At 42.0% G+C, this 20,868-nt stretch overlaps 1 protein-coding gene across 1 annotated transcript; it reads left to right on the forward strand.

The window, feature by feature from the left end:
* The first annotated feature begins 8,147 nt into the window (after positions 1 to 8,147).
* mrpl22 (mitochondrial ribosomal protein L22) lies at positions 8,148 to 14,593 on the forward strand. The gene is made up of 7 exons (XM_038988946.1): positions 8,148 to 8,228; positions 8,333 to 8,375; positions 8,583 to 8,718; positions 8,876 to 8,941; positions 12,806 to 12,883; positions 13,412 to 13,481; positions 14,323 to 14,593. The coding sequence occupies exons 1-7, from the start codon at positions 8,201 to 8,203 to the stop codon at positions 14,529 to 14,531; spliced, it is 630 nt and encodes a 209-aa protein (XP_038844874.1). The 5' UTR covers positions 8,148 to 8,200; the 3' UTR covers positions 14,532 to 14,593.
* The last annotated feature ends 6,275 nt before the right edge of the window (positions 14,594 to 20,868 follow it).

The raw sequence follows: 20,868 nt of genomic DNA on the forward strand, positions 1-20,868 counted from the left end.
CAAGCCTCCCACTTTTTCCTCCAAACATAACGATGGTCATTATGGCCAAACAGTTACATTTTTGTTTCATCAGACCAGAGGACATTTCTCCAAAAAGTACGGTCTTTGTCCCCATATGCAGTTGCAAACCGCAGTCTGGCTTTTTTTATGGCGGTTTTGGAGCAGTGGCTTCTTCCTTGCTGAGCGGCCTTTCAGGTTATGTCGATGTAGGACTCGTTTTACTGTGGATATAGATACTTTTGTACCGGTTTCCTCCAACATCTTCACAAGGTCCTTTGCAGTTGTTCTGGGATTGATTTGCACTTTTCGCACCAAAGTACGCTCATCTCTAGGAGACAGAACACGTCTCCTTCCTGAGCGGTATGAAGGCTGCATGGTACCATGGTGTTTATACTTGCGTACTATGGTTTGTACAGATGATTGTGGTACCTTCAGGCGTTTGGAAATTGCTCCCAAGGATGAACCAGACTTGTGGAGGTCTACAATGTTTTTTTCTGAGGTCTTGGCTGATTTATTTTGATTTTCCCATGATGTCAAACAAAGAGGCACTGAGTTTGAAGGTAGGCCTTGAAATACATCCACAGGTGCACCTCCAATTGACTCAAATGATGTCAGAAGCTTCTAAAGCCATGACATAATTTTCTGGAATTTTCCAAGCTGTTTAAAGGCACAGTCAACTTAGTGTATGTAAACTTCTGACCCACTGGAATTGTGATACAGTGAATTATAAGTGAAATAATCTGTCTGTAAACAATTGTTGGAAATATTACTTGTGTAATGCACAAAGTAGATGTCCTAACCGACTTGCCAAAACTATAGTTTGTTAACAAGAAATTGGTGGAGTGGTTGAAAAACGAGTTTTAATGACTCCAACCTAAGTGTATGTAAACTTCCGACTTCAACTGTTCATGTGATATGAGTAATGTAAGATATGTAAACATAAAAATTGTATTATTTAGAGTGGCATTGTATAAAGTGTATTGTGATCCATTTATTAAAGTGGCCAGTGATTGGGTCTCAATGTAGGCAGCAGCCTCTCTGAGTTAGTGATTGCTTTTTAGTAGTCTGATGGTCTTGAGATAGAAGCTGTTTTTCAGTCTCTTGGTCCCAGCTTTTGATGCACCTGTACTGACCTCACCATCTGGATGGTAGCGGTGTGAACAGGCAGTGGCTCGTTTGGTTGACGTTTTTTGATTATCTTTTTGGCCTTCCTGTGACATCGGGTGCTGTAGGTGTCATGGAGGGCAGGTAGTGTGCCCCCAGTGATGCATTGTGCAGATCGTACCACCCTCTGGAGAGCATTGTATTTGAGGGCGGTGCAGTTGCCATACCAGGCTGTGATACAGCCCGACAGGATGCTCTCGATTGTGCATCTGTAAAGGTTTGTCAGGGTTTTTTGGTGACGAGACAAATTTCTTCAGCCTCCTGAGGTTGAAGAGGCGCTTTTGCGCCTTCTTCACCATACTGTCTGTGTGGGTGGATCATGTCAGTTTGTCTGTGATGTGTACGCTGAGGAACTTAAAACGTTCCACCTTCTCCACTGCTTTACCTTCGATGTGGATAGGAGTGTGCACCCTCTGCTGTTTTAATTTTTTATTCATTTATTTTTATTTCACCTGTATTTAACCAGGTAGGCCAGTTGAGAACAAGTTCTCATTTACAACTGCGACCTGGCCAAGATAAAGCAAAGCAGTGTGACAAAAACAACAACAGAGTTACACATAAACAAACGTACCATTAATAACACATTAGAAAATAAAAATAGAAAAATGTATGTACAGTGTGTGCAAATGTAGAAGAGTAGAGAGGTGGGCAATAAATAGGCCATAGAGGCAAAATAATTACAATTTAGATTTAATACTGGAGTGATAGATGTGCAGATGATGATGTGCAAGTATAGATACTGGGATGGTTGGTTGTGCTTTTTACAGATTGGCTGTGTACAAGTACAGTGATCGGTAAGCTGCTCTGACAGCTGATGCTTAAAGTTGCAATTCGTTCCAGTCATTGGCAGCAGAGAACTGGAAGGAAAGGCGGCCAAAGGATGTGTTGGCTTTGGGGATGACCAGTACAATATACCTGCTGGAGCGCGTGCTACGGGTTGGTGTTGCTATGGTGACCAGTGAGCTGAGATAAGGCGGGGCTTTACCTAGCAAAGACTTATAGATGACCTGGAGCCAGTGGCTTTGGCGATGGATATGTAGTGAGGGCCAGCCAACGAGAGCATTCAAGTCGCAGTGGTAGGTAGTATATGGGGCTTTGGTGACAAAACAGATGGCACTGTGATAGACTACATCCAGTTTGCTGAGTAGAGTGTTGGGGGCTATTTTGTAAATGACATCGCCGAAGTCGAGGATCTGTAGGATAGTAAGTTTTACGAGGGTATGTTTGGCAGCATGAGTGAAGGAGGCTTTGTTGCAAAATAGGAAGCCAATTCTAGATTTAATTTTGGATTGGAGATGCTTAATGTGAGTCTGGAAGGAGAGTTTACAGTCTAACCAGACACCTAGGTATTTGTAGTTGTCCACATATTCTAGGTCAGATTCGTCCAGAGTAGTGATGCTAGTTGGGCGGGAGGTTACGGGCAGAAATCGATTGAAGAGCATGCACTTAGTTTTACTAGCATTTGAAAGCAGTTGGAGGCCACGGAAGGAGTGTTGTATGGCGTTGAAGCTCGTTTGGAGGTTTGTTCGCACAGGGTCCAAAGAAGGGCCAGATGTATACAGAATGGTGTCGTCTGCGTAGAGGTGGATAAGAGAATCACCCGCAGCAAGAGCGACATCATTGATATATACAGATAAAAGAGTCGGCCCGAGAATTTAACTTTGTGGTACCCCCATAGAGACTGCCAGAGTTTCGAACAACAGGCCCTCCAATTTGACACACTGAACTCTATCTGAGAAGTAGTTGGTGAACCAGGCGAGGCAGTCATTTGAGAAGCCAAGGCTATTGAGTCTGCCGATAAGAATGAGGTGATTGACAGAGTCGAAAGTCTTGGCCAGGTCGATGAAGACAGCTGCATATTACTGTCTTTTATCGATGGCGGTTATGATATTGTTTAGGATCTTGAGCGTCGCTGATGTGCAGTTTCCTGAAGTCCACAATCATCTGCTTTGTTTTGTTGATGTTGAGTGAGAGGTTGTTTTCCTGACACCACACTCCGAGTGCCCTCACTTCCTCCTGTAGGCCGTCTCGTTGTTGTTGGTAATCAAGCCCACTACTGTTGTGTCATCTGCAAACTTGATGATTGAGTTGGAGGCGTGCATGGCCACGCAGTCGTGGGTGAACAGGGAGTACAGGAGGGGGCTGAGCACGCACCCTTGTGTGGCCCCAGTGTTGAGGGTCAGCGAAGTGGAGATGTTGTTTCCTACCTTCACCACCTGGGGGGGCGGCCCATCAGAAAGTCCAGGACCCAATTGCACAAGCGGGGTGGAGACCTAGGGCCTCCAGCTTGATGATGAGCTTGGAGGGTAGTATGGTGTTGAATGCTGAGCTGTAGCCAATGAACAGCATTCTTACATAGGTATTAATTTTGTCCAGATGGGATAGGGCAGTGTGCAGTGTGATGGCGATTGCGTCGTCTGTGGACCTTTTGGGGTGGTATGCAAACTGAAGTGGGTCTAGGGTGGCCGGTACGGTGGAGGTGATATGATCCTTAACTAGTCTCTTAAAACACTTCAGAAGTGAGTGCTACGGGACGGTAGTCCTTTAGTTCAGTTATCTTTGCCTTCTTGGGTACAGGAACAATGGTAGCCAACTTGCAGCGTGTGGGGACAACAGACTTGGATAGGAAGCGATTGAATATGTCCGTAAACACACCAGCCAAGCGGTCTGCGCATGCTCTCGGGATGCGGCTAGGGATGCCGTCTGGGCCAGCAGCCTTGCGAGGGTTAACATGTTTAAATTGTTTTCTCAAGTTAGCCACGGAGAAGGGGGGGGGGGGGGGGGCACAGTCCTCGTTAGCAGGCCGCGATGGTGGCACTGTATTATCCTTAAACCAGGCAAAGAAGGTGTTTAGTTTGTCTGGAAGCGTGATGTCAGTGTCCGTGACGTAGCTGGTTTTCTTTTTGTAGTCCTTGATTTCCTGTAGACCCTGCCACATATGTCTCGTGTCTGAGCCATTAAATTGCGACTCCACCTTGTCCCTGTAGTGGCATTTTGCTTGTTTGATTGCCTTGCGGAGGAAATAACTACACTGTTAATATTCAGCCATATTCCCAGACCTCTTTCCATGGTTAAATCTGGTGGATCGCGCTTTCAATTTTGCGCGAATTCCGCCATCCATCCACGGTTTCTGGTTAGGGTAGGTTTTATTGATCGGACCAGCGTTGAATGGTTCTCGTCACTGGTACATCCTGTTTGAGTTTCTGTCTATAAGACGATAGGAGCAAGATGGCGTCCTGGTCGGATTTGCCGAAGGGAGGGCGGGGGAAGGCTTTGTATGCATTGCGGAAGTTAGAGTAGCGTTGGTTGAGGATTTTGCCCATGTGCGTAGCGCAATCAATATGCTGGTAGATTTTAGGTAGCCTTGTTCTCAAATGTGCTTTGTTGAAATCCCCAGCTATAATAAATGCAGCTTCAGGATATGTCTTCCAGTTTGCATGTAGTCCAGTGAAGTTCCTTGATGGCCATCTTGGTGTCTGCTTGAGGGGGAATGTACACAGCTGTGACTATAACTGATGAGAATTCTCTTGTTAAGTAAAATGGCCGGCATTTGATTGTAAGGAAACCTAGGTCGGGTGAGCTTGAGTTCCTGTATGTTGTTATGATTACACCATGAGTCGTTAATCATGAAGCATACACCCCTGCCCTTCCTCTTCCCAGAGAGGTGTTTAACTCTGTCGGTGCGATGCATGGAGAAGCCCGGTGGCTGAACCGATTCCAACAACATATCCCGAGAGAGCCATGTTTCCGTGAAACAGAGAATGTTACAATCTCTGATGTCTCTCTGGAAGGCAACTATTTCATTAAATTCACTTCCTTATTTACATGACGGTTCATGTGACTTGGTTACCATCAGGTACTAGCCAAGTAGCTAAGTCATTCAACAAATCAAATCTATCGCCATCCGTTTCAAAATATCCAAAAATTATAACCCAAGTTATGACATAGCAAGAGGGTTATCAGACCTTTGTCACTCTCCATGGAAGCAACACGTTTTTAAAATTGTTTTTATGGTCAGACCTAGGTAGCAGCCAATGCAGCTGGAGAACATGCTAGCTAAGCTAGCTAATGTACGGATAAAAAAAAATTCTGCATACACAACACGCTCAAGAATAACTATGCTACCCCCTAACATGTTCATATAAACACGTAGTGTAGTTTTAGTATGTTTCTCTGACTCCTTACCTATGAAAATAGTAATATTAGCAGTACTTGAAACAAGCTAAACTGCCTAGCAGCTATTTCCCCAACTGTCAACAGTTGTTATGGTTAAGGTGTCACATGACCATTTATCTTGTAAATAAATTGTAAACGAGATGTTTTTTTTTGGGGGGGGGGGCAGTTAACTATTTACAAAATGATGTGCACTCACCTCCACACACACATTATCTTCTCTTTAGGCAGTATGATCCAATATGGCCCTTAGATATGCAATGTTCCGATAACTTTTTTACTTCCAACAAACAAACAGGAACCACAGGGGAATGTTACGTAAAAGTTCTAATTCACCAAAAACATATGTTTTTATGAGGTAATTTGAACGTTCTTCGAACAATGTGTTTCTACCTTACCAAAATAGAACCATTTCCTAAAGCTTCTCCTTTGGTTCTTAGAGAAATCACTTTCCCACAATGTTCCGAGAACGTTCTGTGAAATAAATTTCTCTAAGAACCAAAGGAGAACCTTTAGGGAACATTACAGGAACGTTCAGCGCTACCTGGGTCATACTTGTCAGGTATAGTTCACTTTAATTGTATCTCACTAAAATACCCAATGAATGGTGGTCAATATTGAGAGATATCGTGAGGCTACCCTCACGTATCTGAAATTACATGATCAATTGATGTTTACTCATCATGGAAAGCATGCAGTAACTTGCTGTATAACTCTGATGATAGACCTAAAGTGCACAATTGTTTTGCATGGAATAATCTGAAATTTGTAGTTCTTACTATGCTCTTCAAGAGGTTATTACAACCAAATAGTTCAGATTTATTTAACAATCCCTTGAAAACAACACGCAGTTAGATGTCAATGGTTTTAGCAGAGCTGGGGGTCTCCTTGCCCCCCAGCAGGCAAATCGAACGCTCTGCAACTTATTGTGACGTTTTATTGATAACGACCTACAGAAACTGAATGCTGAATGATGACTGGAGTAATTTTCTTTCTAAGTGAGTAGATACAGTAAGATGTTTTTGAACACTTCAAAATGAATTATGATAATGCCATGATTAAGAAAAATAATGAATAATGATGGGTAAGGCTACAACAAAACATGCTAACCTCTCATCATTACTAATACCAGGGGAGATTTGCATTTTTGTGGGGGGTAGGATCTTAGTTCCTCTGTAACTTTCTCACTTTTTATCATTCGCAATTCATTAATGATTATCCATAATCATAGCAGCCACATTAATGCAGACCTGTTCAGAAATATCTTCTATTCCTACTTACTTCCTTTCGTAGGTCTCTTTCCTCCTTCCCTATCTTCCTTTTCTAGCATTCTTTCCTTTCCTAGCTCCCATTAATTTTTCATTCGACACAGAGATTAGACATATCATCCCTGTCTCTCCTTCTCCTGCAGAGGCAGCAATACCTCACTTACTCATGCTTCAAAACCAGCTGGTGAAGGGAGAGATGTGGATGATGTGTTCATCTGATGCCAAGCATAGACACATCTTCCTTGTCTCTCCTTCCAACAGTTTGGAAAATATACACTAACACTATCAACACCAGGTAGAATTCTCAGGTTTTGACCTCCTGTTGTTTAATTACGGTTTCCCCTTCTTACTTACAGTGGGCTCACCAGAGGAGGCTGGTGGGAGGCGCTATAGGAGGATGGGCTCATTGTAATGGCTGGAATGGAATCAAATGTTCATGTTATCCAGCGCGTTGGTGACTATAACTGTAATGCTGGCAACAATTTAATTACACTGTTTTTGCCCAACGTTTACTGGCACCGGCCATATTCAATGGGCGTAGAGCGTTCGGAAATTCATCAGATGTTATGCGCTCTGGCACACTCAGACGAGAGTGCTCTAAAATCGGAATAGATAGCCAGAGTCTTTCGTTCTAAATCTATGGACTCGATCCAGTCATTCGATCTAAATGTTCTGTTGCCATGTTGGCTGGCAACGTTCTTATCCCTTGCTTGCTAGTTAGCCAACTTTTGTGTTTGTTTAAGCTGTTTTCTAGTGATTTTTGTGGGATACATGGGATACCATTACAATGAGCTAATGATGTGAAATTTCGTCTGGCATAGAACATTTCCTCTCTCACCAGGCCAAGGCTCCCTGTGAGTAAGCCGGGCTAATAGAGTGATAGGAATAACGTGGGCCAGTAAGGTTGTTTTCTGAGCGTTCATAGCCATGGTTATCAACTGTACCGCAGAAATGGAACTGAAATAATAGAAAGTCGATGTTGTGGTGGTAGCTATAGAGAAATACTTGGGTGTATGAGATTTTACTGCAGAAGAGTTACAAGGTGTGTTAGTGGCGAGGTTTTAACGGGTGTTGGTAGGTGCAATTTTGCTTCCTTTTCCAGTCCTTTGTCGCTTCCCTTTTTGTGTCATAAAGTGTAATGAATTCATACTCCAGAACAGTAGGCGGAAACATAGGGCTAAATAAGATACATAAATTAATAGGGAGGCCGTGACCGGCCACGCACCCCAGTACAGTAGATGACGGTGTATGTACCTTTTAGTTGGTTGCGATCTGCCAATACAAATGTCAAGAAGAAGATAGGCGACGGAGCCCTGAGAAGGAGCACCAATATCTTTGCGTTTCCACTAGTTACCTTGACCAAAAAAATGATAAAAAACAGAAAATTGCTTTTTAGTTGTAATTTAAAGTTATGGTTAGGCATAAGGTTAGCAGTGTGTTAAGGTTAGGTTTAAAATCAGATTTTAAGAAAATACATTTTAGAAATAGGCGGGGTTTATGAATGTGTGTTTGTGGTAAGTAGCGACGACAGTCTCTTTGGCGAGACTGTGCACTTGCCGTAAAGCAGAACGTGTGGTCGACGTCATACATTCAACATGGCGACCTCCGTAATCGTAGGCGGTGGTAAGTTTAATAGTATTGTACTTGAAATGCCAGTGTCTATTTCATTCTCTACCTCTTCTAAAGTGTGGTTTAGAATTAACTAAACATGGGTTATGTTTTCATAGGGTTCACACTACTCAGGAGTGTTGCTGGGCAGATACGCTCAAGGTAAGGAGAACCAGCACACGAGCTAACAGTGCTGTAATTTCAGTAAAGGACAAATCAAGCAGTGAAGTTATACATGTGCTTACAACTTCCATAAGTGTACATATTACAAGTATTTGCCAGATTTTATTGTGCATCTTTCTGTCTATAACTTATTTAACGTTAGCTAGCTAACGTTAGCTTCTTAGCGAAGTTCTCTTCTCTATCCAGGCTATTTGCCTTTGGTACAACCCAGAGGGTCTCCTGCATCCACACCAGCGCCGCATTAGATGTCAACAAGAACTGGGACAGGAAGAACCTGCAAATGTTCCCACCACAGCAGCCTGATGAAGCACGAAGACCTGCAGTGAGTTCCAACAACCAAGTGATACATACAGTAGTTATGGTTAAATAAAACATGTATTCCCATGGAAATCATTCCATATCTGACCATTTTATTGTTAACTAAGTGGTTTTCAGTTGTTGCGATATACTAAATATAGACCAATATATTTATTTCACAGGAGGTGCACCACTGCAGGAGGCAAATCAAGTACAGCAAGGACAAGATGTGGTATCTAGCAAATATGGTGAGTGTCTAAAGGTTTGAATGTAAAAGCAACATGTTGAACACCTTCCAGATAGCGCTAGACATAGCAGATTTTACTGGGTATTCTCACTCTTTAGATGCTACATTCAAAGTCTCATAAATGTACTTTCTTTACGTAATCTTCTTGTCCCTCTTGGAAACATAACGAGTTCACCATGGCTCTCCTCCTCACTCTTTTCTGTGCAAGGGCTTTTGCCTTTTGTAAAGAGATCCCTGGTTTACTAAGGTCTTGTAAAGGAGAGCATTGCCAGTTTTTGTTTTTTGACACGTATGCACCAATCAATTGAATTTAATGTGATTGCACACATGCAGGACTTTTATTATGACATGAGGTGGAGCAGAGAGGATGTAATTTCAGGCATATGCAGCAGACCCACGTTTGAAAAGTCTGTTTAAAGGCCCAATGCAGCCGTTTTCTCAATATCAAATAAGTTCTCTAATTTCAGTTAAGGACCTTACTGTAATAGTTTTCCATTAAAATAATTTAAAAAAAAAACTTTTCAAGCAATAATTTAGCTATGACTGTCTGGGAGTTGTCTGACTGGGGAGGGATATGTAATCTGAAAACAAGCTGTTATTGGCAGAGGGGTTTGGAACTCTTTATTGGGCTATATTCACTTATACTGTCTAATGTCACCAGGCAAGCCAAACTCCACCCATGCAAAACATTTGATTTGAAGGTCCTGTTTAGGTTGTATTTTCAACATGTAACTCTGTTTAATGAAGCATCCAATAAAACATTTTTAAACATTTGCAAAAATGCAATTTGTGGAAAAACACCTTTCTAAACAGCGTAACTGATGTGGTTCCATATGTAACAGATGAAAATCTCGGCTAAGAACTTTGAAAGAGCGGAAATCTAAAGATGCAACAACTAGGATGTGTTGCTAATATGACTAGGATTGTGCCTTTGGCTTCTGGTCAATTCCAGTTTATTTGAACCAAAGAAATCAAGTGATGGACAGCAATACAGATAATACAAAGAAATGGTGTGCAGGTGTGGTTGGAAGCCACAAAAAGACAATCCAATACATAATTACAAAAATAAAAAGGTTTTAAAACAGATAACCTCCTAATTATAAATGTATACGTGAATTGATCAGTAATCATGAAACACTAATTTATAAAAACCACTTGCATAAGTATTCAGACCCTTTACTCAGTACTTTGTTAAAGTACCTTTTGGCGGCGACTACAGCCCAGAGTCTTCTTGGGTATGACGCTACAAGCTTGGACACCTGTTTTTGAGGATTTTTTTTTTTTTATCCCATTCTTCTCTGCAGATCCTCAAGCTCTGTCAGGTTTTATGGGGAGCGTTGCTGCACAGCTATTTTCAGGTCTCCAGAGATGTTCGATCATGTTCAAGTCCGGGCTCTGGCTGGGCCACTCAAGGACATTCAGAAACTTGTCCCGATACCAATCCTGCGTTTTCTTGGCTGTGTGCTTAGGGTCGTTGTTCAGTCTGAGGTCCTGAGCAGGTTTTCATGAATCTCTGTACTTTGCTCCGTTCATCTTTCCCTCAAACCTGACTAAAACACACTGAAAAACATCCCCACAGCATGATGCTGCCACCACCATGCTTCACCGTAGGGATGGTGCCAGGTTTCTTCCAGATGTGATGCTTATTCAGGCTAAAGAGTTCAATGTTGGTTTCATCAGACCAGAGAATGTTGTTTCTCATGATCGGAGAGTCCTTTAGGTGCCTTTTGGCAAATTTGAAGCGGGCTGTCATGTTCCTGTTACTGAGTGACTTCCATCTATCCACTCTACCATAAAAGGCCTGATTGGTGGAGTGCTGCAGAGATGGTTGTCCTTCTGGAAGGTTCTCCCATCTCCACAGAGAAACTTTGGAGCTCTGTCAGTGGCCATCGGGTTCTTGGTCACCTTCCCGACCAAGGCCCTTCTCCCTTGATTGCGCAGTTTCACCTGGCGGCCAGCTCTAGGAAGAGTCTTGTTGGTTCCAAACTTCTTCCATTTAAGAATGATGGAGGCCACTGTGGTCTTGGGGACCTTCAATGCTGCAATCAAGTTGTAGAAGGATGATCAATGGAAACAGGATGCACCTGAGCTCAATTTCAAATCTCATAGCAAAGGGTCTGAACACTTAAGGTATTTCTGTTTTTTATTTTTAATACATTTGCAAATGATTCTTACAGTTTTCTCTTTGTCATGAAGTATTGTGTATAGATTGAGTGTTTTATTTAATCCATTTTAGAGTTCGGTTGTAACAAAGTGGAAAAAGGGAAGGGGTCTGAATACTTTCCCGAATGTGCTATATATGGAGGACATTACTGGGCATCTCTTAAAGCTTGTCTACTGTTCCCTATGCACTTGAATGTCTAATGGGAGTGGCACTTCCAATTTTAATTTAAAAAAATGGTAACTCTTTAATTGTGGCCATCCAAGTTTAACACACAATTGCATTTTAGAAATATTGCACAATGACTGGTCTTATAAAAGCACATGTTGCACTCCAGCAGCAATGGGCTGAAGCGCTGCAGCAGCTCTAGTGTTGTCTGAGGTGGTATTCTGCTCAAAATAGGCTCTGTCTGTATGCTGTGCGTGTGATAAATAAAATGCATGCCTGATGTAAATACACATGCGGCAATTTAATTCCACAATTATGCTAATTAAGCTATAGACCGATAAGCATTACGGCCATATGTATTTCCGTGGACTGGTCTTTCCATCAATGAATAAAAAGTATTATTTTGCAATTGGATATTATTTTTTATTTTTTTCTCCCGGTCAATTTGGCTGGCAATTTTATTTATCGGCTTTTCATTTTTTTGGTGGGTGGGGTTAATAGCCTTGAATAATGCTTTCCTGTGGATATTTTGGCTCAAATTCCCAATGGTAGGCTCTAAAGTCCAACGCCCTGCAAAAACGTCAAGTAATTTCAAATAGAATTTTATTCAAGATTCGTGACGCACATGTGATGGGTTTTTACGCTACGGTGTTGTCCAAGAGGGATAGCATCGTCGTATACACAGCTATGGCCTTCCCTGCTTTCACTTCCCTAGTGGGTTGTTGTCCAGTGCCTTCATTGTGCCTGTCCCATAGATTGGTTGTCATAAAACAATATAATGTAAGGCTGACAGCCTTACTTGTAGGTTGTGTCCTTTTTATGTATGCTATTTTGTTAAATGCAGTCAAAATCATTTCCCTGTGTTTTTTATATATATTTCTACACTGAGGTTGGCGTAATATTGTGAAAGTGAAAATGCGCTTTTTGAAAAGACCGCCTGAAATTTCAGCCTGCATGGTGATCTCACGGTAAATTAGTTAATAGACCAATAAGAAAGAGTTTCAAATCTCTCTGCCCATAACGGCTAGTTTTCCGTTTCCCCTCCCAACTCAGACCACTCCGACAGTCCTACCAAAATTGTTGCTTAAAAATTGCTCTTTGATGAGAACAATTTATTTTTGTGCCATTTTAATTTAAAACGTACATAATTGTTAATCAGATTTGGTATTGAGATGGGAATGGGTGCATTGAACCATTTTAAAAATGATAAAGTATTATGCCAAAGGTGCATAAAGATGTCAATTTAGATATGACATTGTTTTAGCACTATCAGAGTTTTTAAACTATAGCGTGCAACATGGTTCAATGCACCAGTAAATCAGCACAATCTACTCTTTAGTTTTTCAAATCGGCAGTGTCTTGGAGGTAAAATTGGGATCATGTATACTGTGCTGACGATAATACAAAAATAGTAACGGAGAGCAATGTACAATAAGGCGAACTTGGCCAACAAGGCATTTGTGATAAGTGCATGGGGCTTGCCATTTTTTATGCGTCCACTATTGGTTGACTTCCTCTTCTGTATTCCTCCACCAGATCAGAGGAATGACTATTGACGAGGCCATTGCACAGCTTGAGTTCAATGACAAAAAGGGGGCAAAGATCATGAAAGAGGTATGTTTTATCCTTGTGACTTTCTACAGCATGCTTTAGCTAGTTTTGGAAAACAATGCAACATTTGCTCTAGGCTTGTGATGCAACAAGCTGACTCAAATCAGAATTAGACATCCATTCATGTTTCTCAAACCATTTGATACCTAGGCTTAAAACAAGAATATCAAAAACAACTTTTTATCACTGAATTTTGAACATGCAACCTTTTGAACCAGAGGCAGATGCTTACCTTTTCAACCAGGGGCAGATGCTTGCGCCCATCTGCCATCCCCGTCAACAACGCCCTAGCAAAACCGAAACCTACTTGAAGGTAACAGCGCTCACTGTTGCCCCTAGTGGCCTTGTTTCCACGTCATCTCCCGTTGTCCTCAGACATTGATGGATGTCGAATACTGATTTGTATCACGGGTGACCTGTCTGTGATGTGCTCATGTTCAGTAGTTCTACGAGTATATTTTGTCAGTATGACTTGTCAGTGTTTGGCCGCTGTCTTCCTTTCATGATGTGATACGTTGTTGTATTTCTAAGGTTCTCTTGGAAGCCCAGGAGATGGCAGTCAGGAATCACAATGTGGAATACAAGTCCAATTTATATGTTGGTAAGTGTCAACTGTCGTACATCTTCTTGAAATCTTACACATCAAATTGTATTCATCTCACACACAGTTCACAGCAGGTATAAAAGGCGCAGGAAAATGCTTGTGTGCTAGCTCCCTTAATGCAGTACGTTAATCAATATTAATAATAATATAGGCAGGTAAAAAATAATAAGTAAGAGGTAGTATGCATAGTAATAATAGACTCTATTTACAAATGTGGGCAGTGTCTCGGTCACATAGTAGAATAAATGGTATATCATAGAACAGTATCATAGAACAGCATTGTTGACTGAGTGCTTGTGTTTGTGTGTGGGATGTGTGGATACTAGTCAGTGCAAATAATCTTTAAGGTGCAGATAGTCTCTAATACACAACTTCATACACATAACATCTTGTTAGAATCCTCTCACAATAAAATGTATGACAGAAATTGACCATGCGTGCCCTAAATAGCATGATTGAATTCCTGAATGTAAATTGTTTTAACAAGGTTAGAATAAAGTGATGGTGATCATCAAAGGGTGTATGGTGCATTCTAATCACTTCCTGACTGTTTCAAATGGAAAAAGCAATGGAAATGTATTAAAAAATCACAATAGGGATGTAACTTTAGATGCCTGAAAATACATGCTTTTCTTCACTTCAGATGCTGGGTATGATTTATGCAAATGTAATTCAGAGGTTATTATAGATAAACAAATGGAAACAGAAATATATCTTTATTCTGATGTGTTTGACATTCAAATGCAATTCCAGAATGAGAAATTTGTCATTGTGTTCTATACGTCTGTCACACACACACTCTTTCACGCACTTTTTATCCCCTTCTTCCTCTCTTCAGCGGAATCATTCTCCAACAAAGGGAAGTACCTGAAACGTATCCGTTACCATGGCAGAGGAATGTTTGGGATCATGGATAAAGTGCACTGCCACTACTTTGTCAAGCTGGTGGAGGGGCTTCCACCGAAGGCAGAGCAGAAGACTGGCTTTGACCAGGCCAAGGAGTACGTTGAACAGCTCAAGAGTCGCACCATTATCCACGCACTCTAGGGAAACTATTACTGTTTGTGATTTGATATGTTGTAAATAAATAATGTATCATAATTGTGGGATTGTTTTTACAATTCTGTCTTTTCTCATTTCGGATTAATAAGAAGTATGTTTTTTGTTGTGAGATTGTCTGCTTTTGATCGCACCCAGCAGTTAATTGTTTACATTGACATTTTAGTCAAAGCATAAGCCCTTACAGGCTGTAAGTTGCCTAGCGGTTAGAGCGTTGGGCCAGTAGCCTAAAAGTTGCTAGTTTCAAACCCCAAGCCGACAAGATAAAATCTGTCGATGTGCCCTTGAGCAAAGCATTTAATCATAAATGCTCCAGGTTCGCCGTTGATAAATGCTGACCATGGCCGTGATCTCACTCTCCTAGGGTGTCGCGGTGAGTTGGGATATGCAAAAAAACTTCTAATTCACACAAGCGTATAATACTCCCTTGAAAAATACACATATATAGTTGAAGATTACATACACTTAGGTTGGAGTCATTAAAACTCGTTTTTCAACCACTCCACAAAATTCTTGATAACAAACTATAGTTTTGGGAAGTCGGTTAGGACATCTACTTTGTGCATGACACAAGTAATTTTTCCAACAATTGTTTACAGACAGATTATTTCACTTTCCCTGTATCAATTCCAGTGGGTCAGAAGTTTACATACACTAAGTTCACTGTGCCTTTAAACAGCTTGGAAAATTCCAGAAAATGATGTCATGGCTTTAGAAGCTTCTGACATTTGAGTCAATTGGAGGTGCACCTGTTGATGTATTTCAAGGTCTACCTTAACTCAGTCCCTCTTTGCTTGACCTCATGGGAAAATAAAATGAAATCAGCCAGACCTCAGAATTTTTTTTGTAGACCTCCACAAGTCTGATTCAACCTTGGGAGCAATTTCCAAACACCTGAAGGTACCACGTTCATATGTACAAACCATAGTACGCAAGTATAAACACCATGGGACCACACATCTGTCACACCGCTCAGGAAGGAGACGCGTTCTGTCTCCTAGAGATGAACGTACTTTGGTGCGAAAAGTGAAAATCAATCCCAAAACAGCAAAGGACCTTGTGAAGATGCTGGAGGACACCGGTACCAAAGTATCTATATCCACAGTAAAACGAGTCCTATATCGACATAACCCGAAAGGCCGCTCAGCAAGGAAGAAGCCACTGTTCCAGAACCGCCATAAAAAAGCCAGACTACAGTTTGCAACTGCACATGGGGACAAAGACCGTACTTTTTGGAGAAATGTCCTCTGGTCTGATGAAACAACAATAGAACTGTTTGGCCATAATGACCATTGTTATGTTTGGAGGAAAAAAGGGGATGCTTGCAAGCTGAAGAACACCATCCCAACCGTGAAGCACGGGGGTTGCAGCATCATGTTGTGGGGGTGCTATGCTGCAGGAGGGACTGGTGCACTTCACAAAATAGATAAATCATGAGGATGTAAAATTATGTGGATATATTGAAGCAACATCTCAAGACATCAGTCAGGAAGTTTAAAGCTTGGTCGCAAATGTGTCTTCCAAATGGACAATGACACCAAACATACTTCCAAAGTTGTGGTAAAATGGCTTAACAACAACAAAGTCAAGGTATTGGAGTGGCCATCACAAAGCCCTGACCTCAATCCTATAGAACATTTGTGGGAAGAACTGAAAAAGCGTGTGCGAGCAAGAAGGCCTACAAACTTGACTCAGTTACACCAACTCTGTCAGGAGGAATGGGCCAAAATTCACCCAACTTATTGTGGGACACTTGTGGAAGGCTACCCGAAACGTTTGACCCAAGTTAAACAATTTAAAGGCAATGCTACCAAATACTAATTGAGTGTATGTAAACTTATGACCCACTGGGAATGTGATGAAAGAAATAAAAGCTGAAATAAATCATTCTCTCTGCTATTATTCTGACATTTCATATTCTTAAAATAAAGTGGTGATCCTAACTGACCTAAGACAGGGAATTTTTACTAGGATTGAATGTCAGGAATTGTGAAAAACTGAGTTTAATTGTATTTGGTGTATGTAAACTTCCGACTTCAACTGTGTGTGTGTGTGTGTGTGTGTGTGTGTGTGTGTGTGTGTGTGTGTGTGTGTGTGTGTGTGTGTGTGTGTTTATATATATATATATATATATATATATATATATATATATATATATATATATATATTCAAAAGTATTTGGACACCGCTTCAAATTCGTGGACTTGGCTATTTCAGCCACACCCGTTGCTGACAGGTATATAAAATCGAGCACACAGCCATGCAATCTCCATAGACAAACATTGGCAGTAGAACGGCCTTACTGAAGAGCTCAGTAACTTTCAACGTGGCACCGTCATAGGATGCCACCTTTCTAACAAGTCAGTTCGTCAGATTTCTGCCCTTCTAGAGCTGCCCCGGTCAACTGTAAATGCTGTTATTGTGAACTGGGAACGTGTAGGAGAAACAACGGCTCAGTGAAGTGGTATGCCACACAAGCTCAAAGAACGCGTCTGTGTAAAAATTGCCTGTCCTCTGTTGCAACACTCACTACCGAGTTCTGTACTGAAATAGGTTTCCATGGCCTAAGCAGCCGCACACAAGTCTAAGATCACCATGCGCGAAGATTAGCGTCGGCTTGAGTGGTATAAAGCTCGCCGCCATTGGACTCTGGAGCAGTGAAAATGCATTCTCTGGCAGTCCGACGGATTAATCTGGGTTTGGCGGATGCCAGGAGAACGCTACCTGCCTGAATGCCTAGAACCAACTGTAAAGTTTGGTGGAGGAGGCGGCTTAATGGTCTGTGGCTGTTTTTCACTGTTCAGGCTAGGCCACTTAGTTCCAGTGAAGGGAAATCTTAACGCTACAGCATACAATGACATTCTAGACGATTCTGTGCTTCCAACTTTGTGGCAACAGTTTGGGGAAGGCCGTTTCCTGTTTCAGCATGACAGTGCCCCCGTGCACAAAGCAAGGTCCATACATAAATTAATCCTGACCTTAACCCCATCGAACACCTTGGGATGAATTGGAACACCGACTGCGAGCCAGGCCTAATCGCCCAACATCACTGCCGGACCTCACTAATGCTCTTGTGGCTGAATGGAAGGAAGTCCCTGCAGCAATGTTTCAACATCTAGTGGAAAGCCTTCCCAGAAGAGTGGAGGCTGTTGTAGTAGCAAAGGTGGTGCCAACTCCATATTAATGCCCATGATTTTGGAATTTGATGTTTGACGAGCACGTGTCCATATACTTTTGGTCATGTAGTGTATAAAATATTTATTTTGTATTATTACAGAGCCACTTGCAGTTGTCACATTTACTTTTAGTAGAACGTTTAAAAATATCCTCTATCTGAAAGACTGGTGTTATTAAAAATACAAATAAAATAAATATATTTTGCTATTATACTCTATGGACTGCATTAATCAGTTGGAAACGGAAGACAGATGAATTGGTCTGGCATTTCCATTTTTTTTAAATTGTCAGAGACCAAACTATTAGATTCTTTTGCACTCTAGCAATTGCATTTCAACGTTGGTCATGCACGCAGATCGTTTTTTTGGAAGAGTGTAAACTTGGCTTATTTATCATGAGACTGCGTTATGACATTGCATTATGTTTTGACCTGTGCAAAGCACTGCTGAAATCCCTCAACCACAGAATCAAAATGAAAACCTTGTTAGGAGGCACATCATCGTGGCTGAATAGACATTTTGGCTTGCTTCCATTCTCTGAATCCAACAGCCAAATCCCCTTCAAGTTGGGACTCCCCTGACACTGTCTGGCTTTGGATGACAACAGGAACCAAACCATCTTCCCATGTGTAATCCGGTCACACCAGCTCCCATTTCTATGCTCCATTTACTTCTGGATCTGTGATTGTTATGAGTGTGGACAGGGATGTCCTAGGGGCCTGACTGCATTTAGAAAATGGTGCGACTTGATAATGTTTTAAAACACTATTGTAAAGAGGAAGTGGTCTAGCATTGACATAGTGTCTTCTCCAAAGGAGCACCTCTCTGTATCTTAATCTGCATCTGAAGTGAGATAATTTTTAACATTTTTATAGTCAGTTTCCCAATGTTACCCATTGACTGGCATTCACCTTGATATTTTAACTTACGCAATCCATCAGCACGCTCCATCATTCTCTGACAAAATTGTTTACAGTTTCTGTGTATATAAAGGTTTTTCCCATCTTCTAAAGGCCACAGGTTGTGGGAGCAGGAGAGGCCTGGAGCTGGGTCACTGCTGTTCCTAATTGCCCTTTAGTTCCCCAACTCTTTATGTTACAGATCTGGCCAGCCTGTCTGATTTGTCTGTCACTTCACCCAGCCAAGCCCATGTCGGCTCCAAATGGCTTTGAGTGTATTTTCAAATAAAATGCCACTTTCCGGACCCAATTTAAGCAGACAAGTGCCCTCAATTTCAGGTTAGAGCCAATGACTCTCACCTTGTTCCCAGAGCACAATGCTCAGCAGAACTACCAAAAGTATAGCAGCTGTTCTTGCTTCTGTTTCTTTTTTATCCCCACTCACACCTTAGTAAAGCACAGCACAATCACAGACTTGCATACTGTACATCAGAGATTTTATGTATGCAGTATAACAAATGCTGACATGCAGTGCAGTCTGTGCGCTGCGTGTAGGGGCCCTGACCAAATTATATTTTCTTGGTGGGTAATCATTCGGGGTCTCAACCTACTGTTGAGAGATAGCACAGTAAAATACACAACATGTACCGGCAGTTTTCATGGTGTTAAGAATGAACACATTCAGGAAAGAAGACCAGACCACTTTAACTTGTTGCCTTGAATGCAGGTCCTCAACAAGCATTAGCTGCAACTCATTGCTAATCAGTCTTTTTGGAAAAAGTGGACCCTTACCTTTTGGCTGATCCATTTGTGTTTTCAGGGTGGGTGAAAACAGTTGGGTGCTGTGGAATCGGTGACGGTAACCAGAAGTGGTCTTGTGATAAGTGTTTGTGTTTCTGCTGCATTAAACTAATGGGGACAAGCGATGTGAATTGTTTTGCTCTCAAGAAAAGGGTGACATTGAAAGGAGTGATTACTGGGGTAGCAGTAATTGTGAAAGTTGACCAACTGAAGGGGAAGTTTCCCGGTGTTGGTGATGCTCGTCGTTTAGTGAGACACAGACAGTGTGGCGTGAGTGGTGAAACAGTTGTGTGTTCTTTTGAGTTTTGATGTTGAGTCTTTGCCTGACAAAGTGATGTTACGATATAGAAGTTATTCTTCACAAGCTTTTGTGCCGAATACATTACCTTGTTACAGGTGTCAAGCTTATGGGCATGTGGCAGCAGTGTGTAGGAGGGAGGTTCCTAGGTGTGAGGAAGTGTGCAGAAGGGCATGAGACAAAGGAATGTGTATTATTGGGGAAAGTAGTGGTATGTGTTAATTGTCAGGGTGCCCATGGGGCTGGGTATCAGAAATGTCCGGTGCAAGAGAAGCAGGTTGAGGTTTCCAGGGTTCGAGCAGTGCAGAAGTTGTCTGAGGCAGTGAAGAAAGTAGATGAAGATTGGGGGGAGGGATCATGAGAGTAGTGTGAGTAGTAGATCTGTACCAGTAGAGAGGGATATGCCAACAAGTGATATATGCTTCAGTAAGATTGGATTTTTTGCGTTTATAGCAATGGTTATCATCTGTACTGCAGGGATGGACCATAAGTCACAGAAAATGGAGGTTGTGGTAGCAGCTGCAGAGAGGTATTTGGGTGTACGAGACTTGACGTCAGAAGAGTTACAGGGTGTGTTGAGTGGTGGTGTCCCATCCTTTCAGGCTGTTGGCCTGAGGTAGGACTATATAGATTTAAATAGTGTAATAAGGTGGTGGGTTCTTAGTGAGTTAGGCTTAGATGGTAGGGTATTGATTTATTAGTGTATATATATATTTTTATATAAAGTATAATGGAGGTATACTCCAGTCAAGTCTTCTCTGCCGGCTGCTCTCGCCTTGCAGCTACTTATCCAGCTCCATCTTCACAGCCTCTAGCAGCTCTCCCCACCTCAGGCCCCTCTGGTCCTGTGCAGCGGCTCACCCCCTCTCTGCCTGTGATGTCCGCTTTCCTCACCTCAGGCCCCGCTGGCCCATCACCGCTGATCCCATGGTGATACATGTTCCCTCTCCACCAGTTACCACCTCCATCTTTGCCTCTTGTCCTGTGATCACCACCCCTGCAGTTTCTCACCTGTTCTGCCAGCGATGACCGCTCAGCCAGCTATATGTTCCTGCTGCGGCTCGGCCCCTTTTCTTCACAGCTGTGACCTTCTCTCAGTTCAGTGAGCCGATTGCCTCAACGTTCCAGTTTTCACTACTGTCCACAGCGCA

The sequence above is a fragment of the Salvelinus namaycush genome, chromosome 3, assembly GCF_016432855.1.
Source record: "Salvelinus namaycush isolate Seneca chromosome 3, SaNama_1.0, whole genome shotgun sequence".
Taxonomy (NCBI): domain Eukaryota; kingdom Metazoa; phylum Chordata; class Actinopteri; order Salmoniformes; family Salmonidae; genus Salvelinus; species Salvelinus namaycush.

Coding starts and splice junctions, on each gene's coding strand:
- mrpl22 (XM_038988946.1), top strand. CDS start 8,201: ATGGCGACCTCCGTAATCGTAGGCGGTG. Junction 12,884..13,411: donor GGGCAAAGATCATGAAAGAG/GTATGTTTTATC, acceptor TGTATTTCTAAG/GTTCTCTTGGAAGCCCAGGA. Junction 13,482..14,322: donor CAAGTCCAATTTATATGTTG/GTAAGTGTCAAC, acceptor TCCTCTCTTCAG/CGGAATCATTCTCCAACAAA.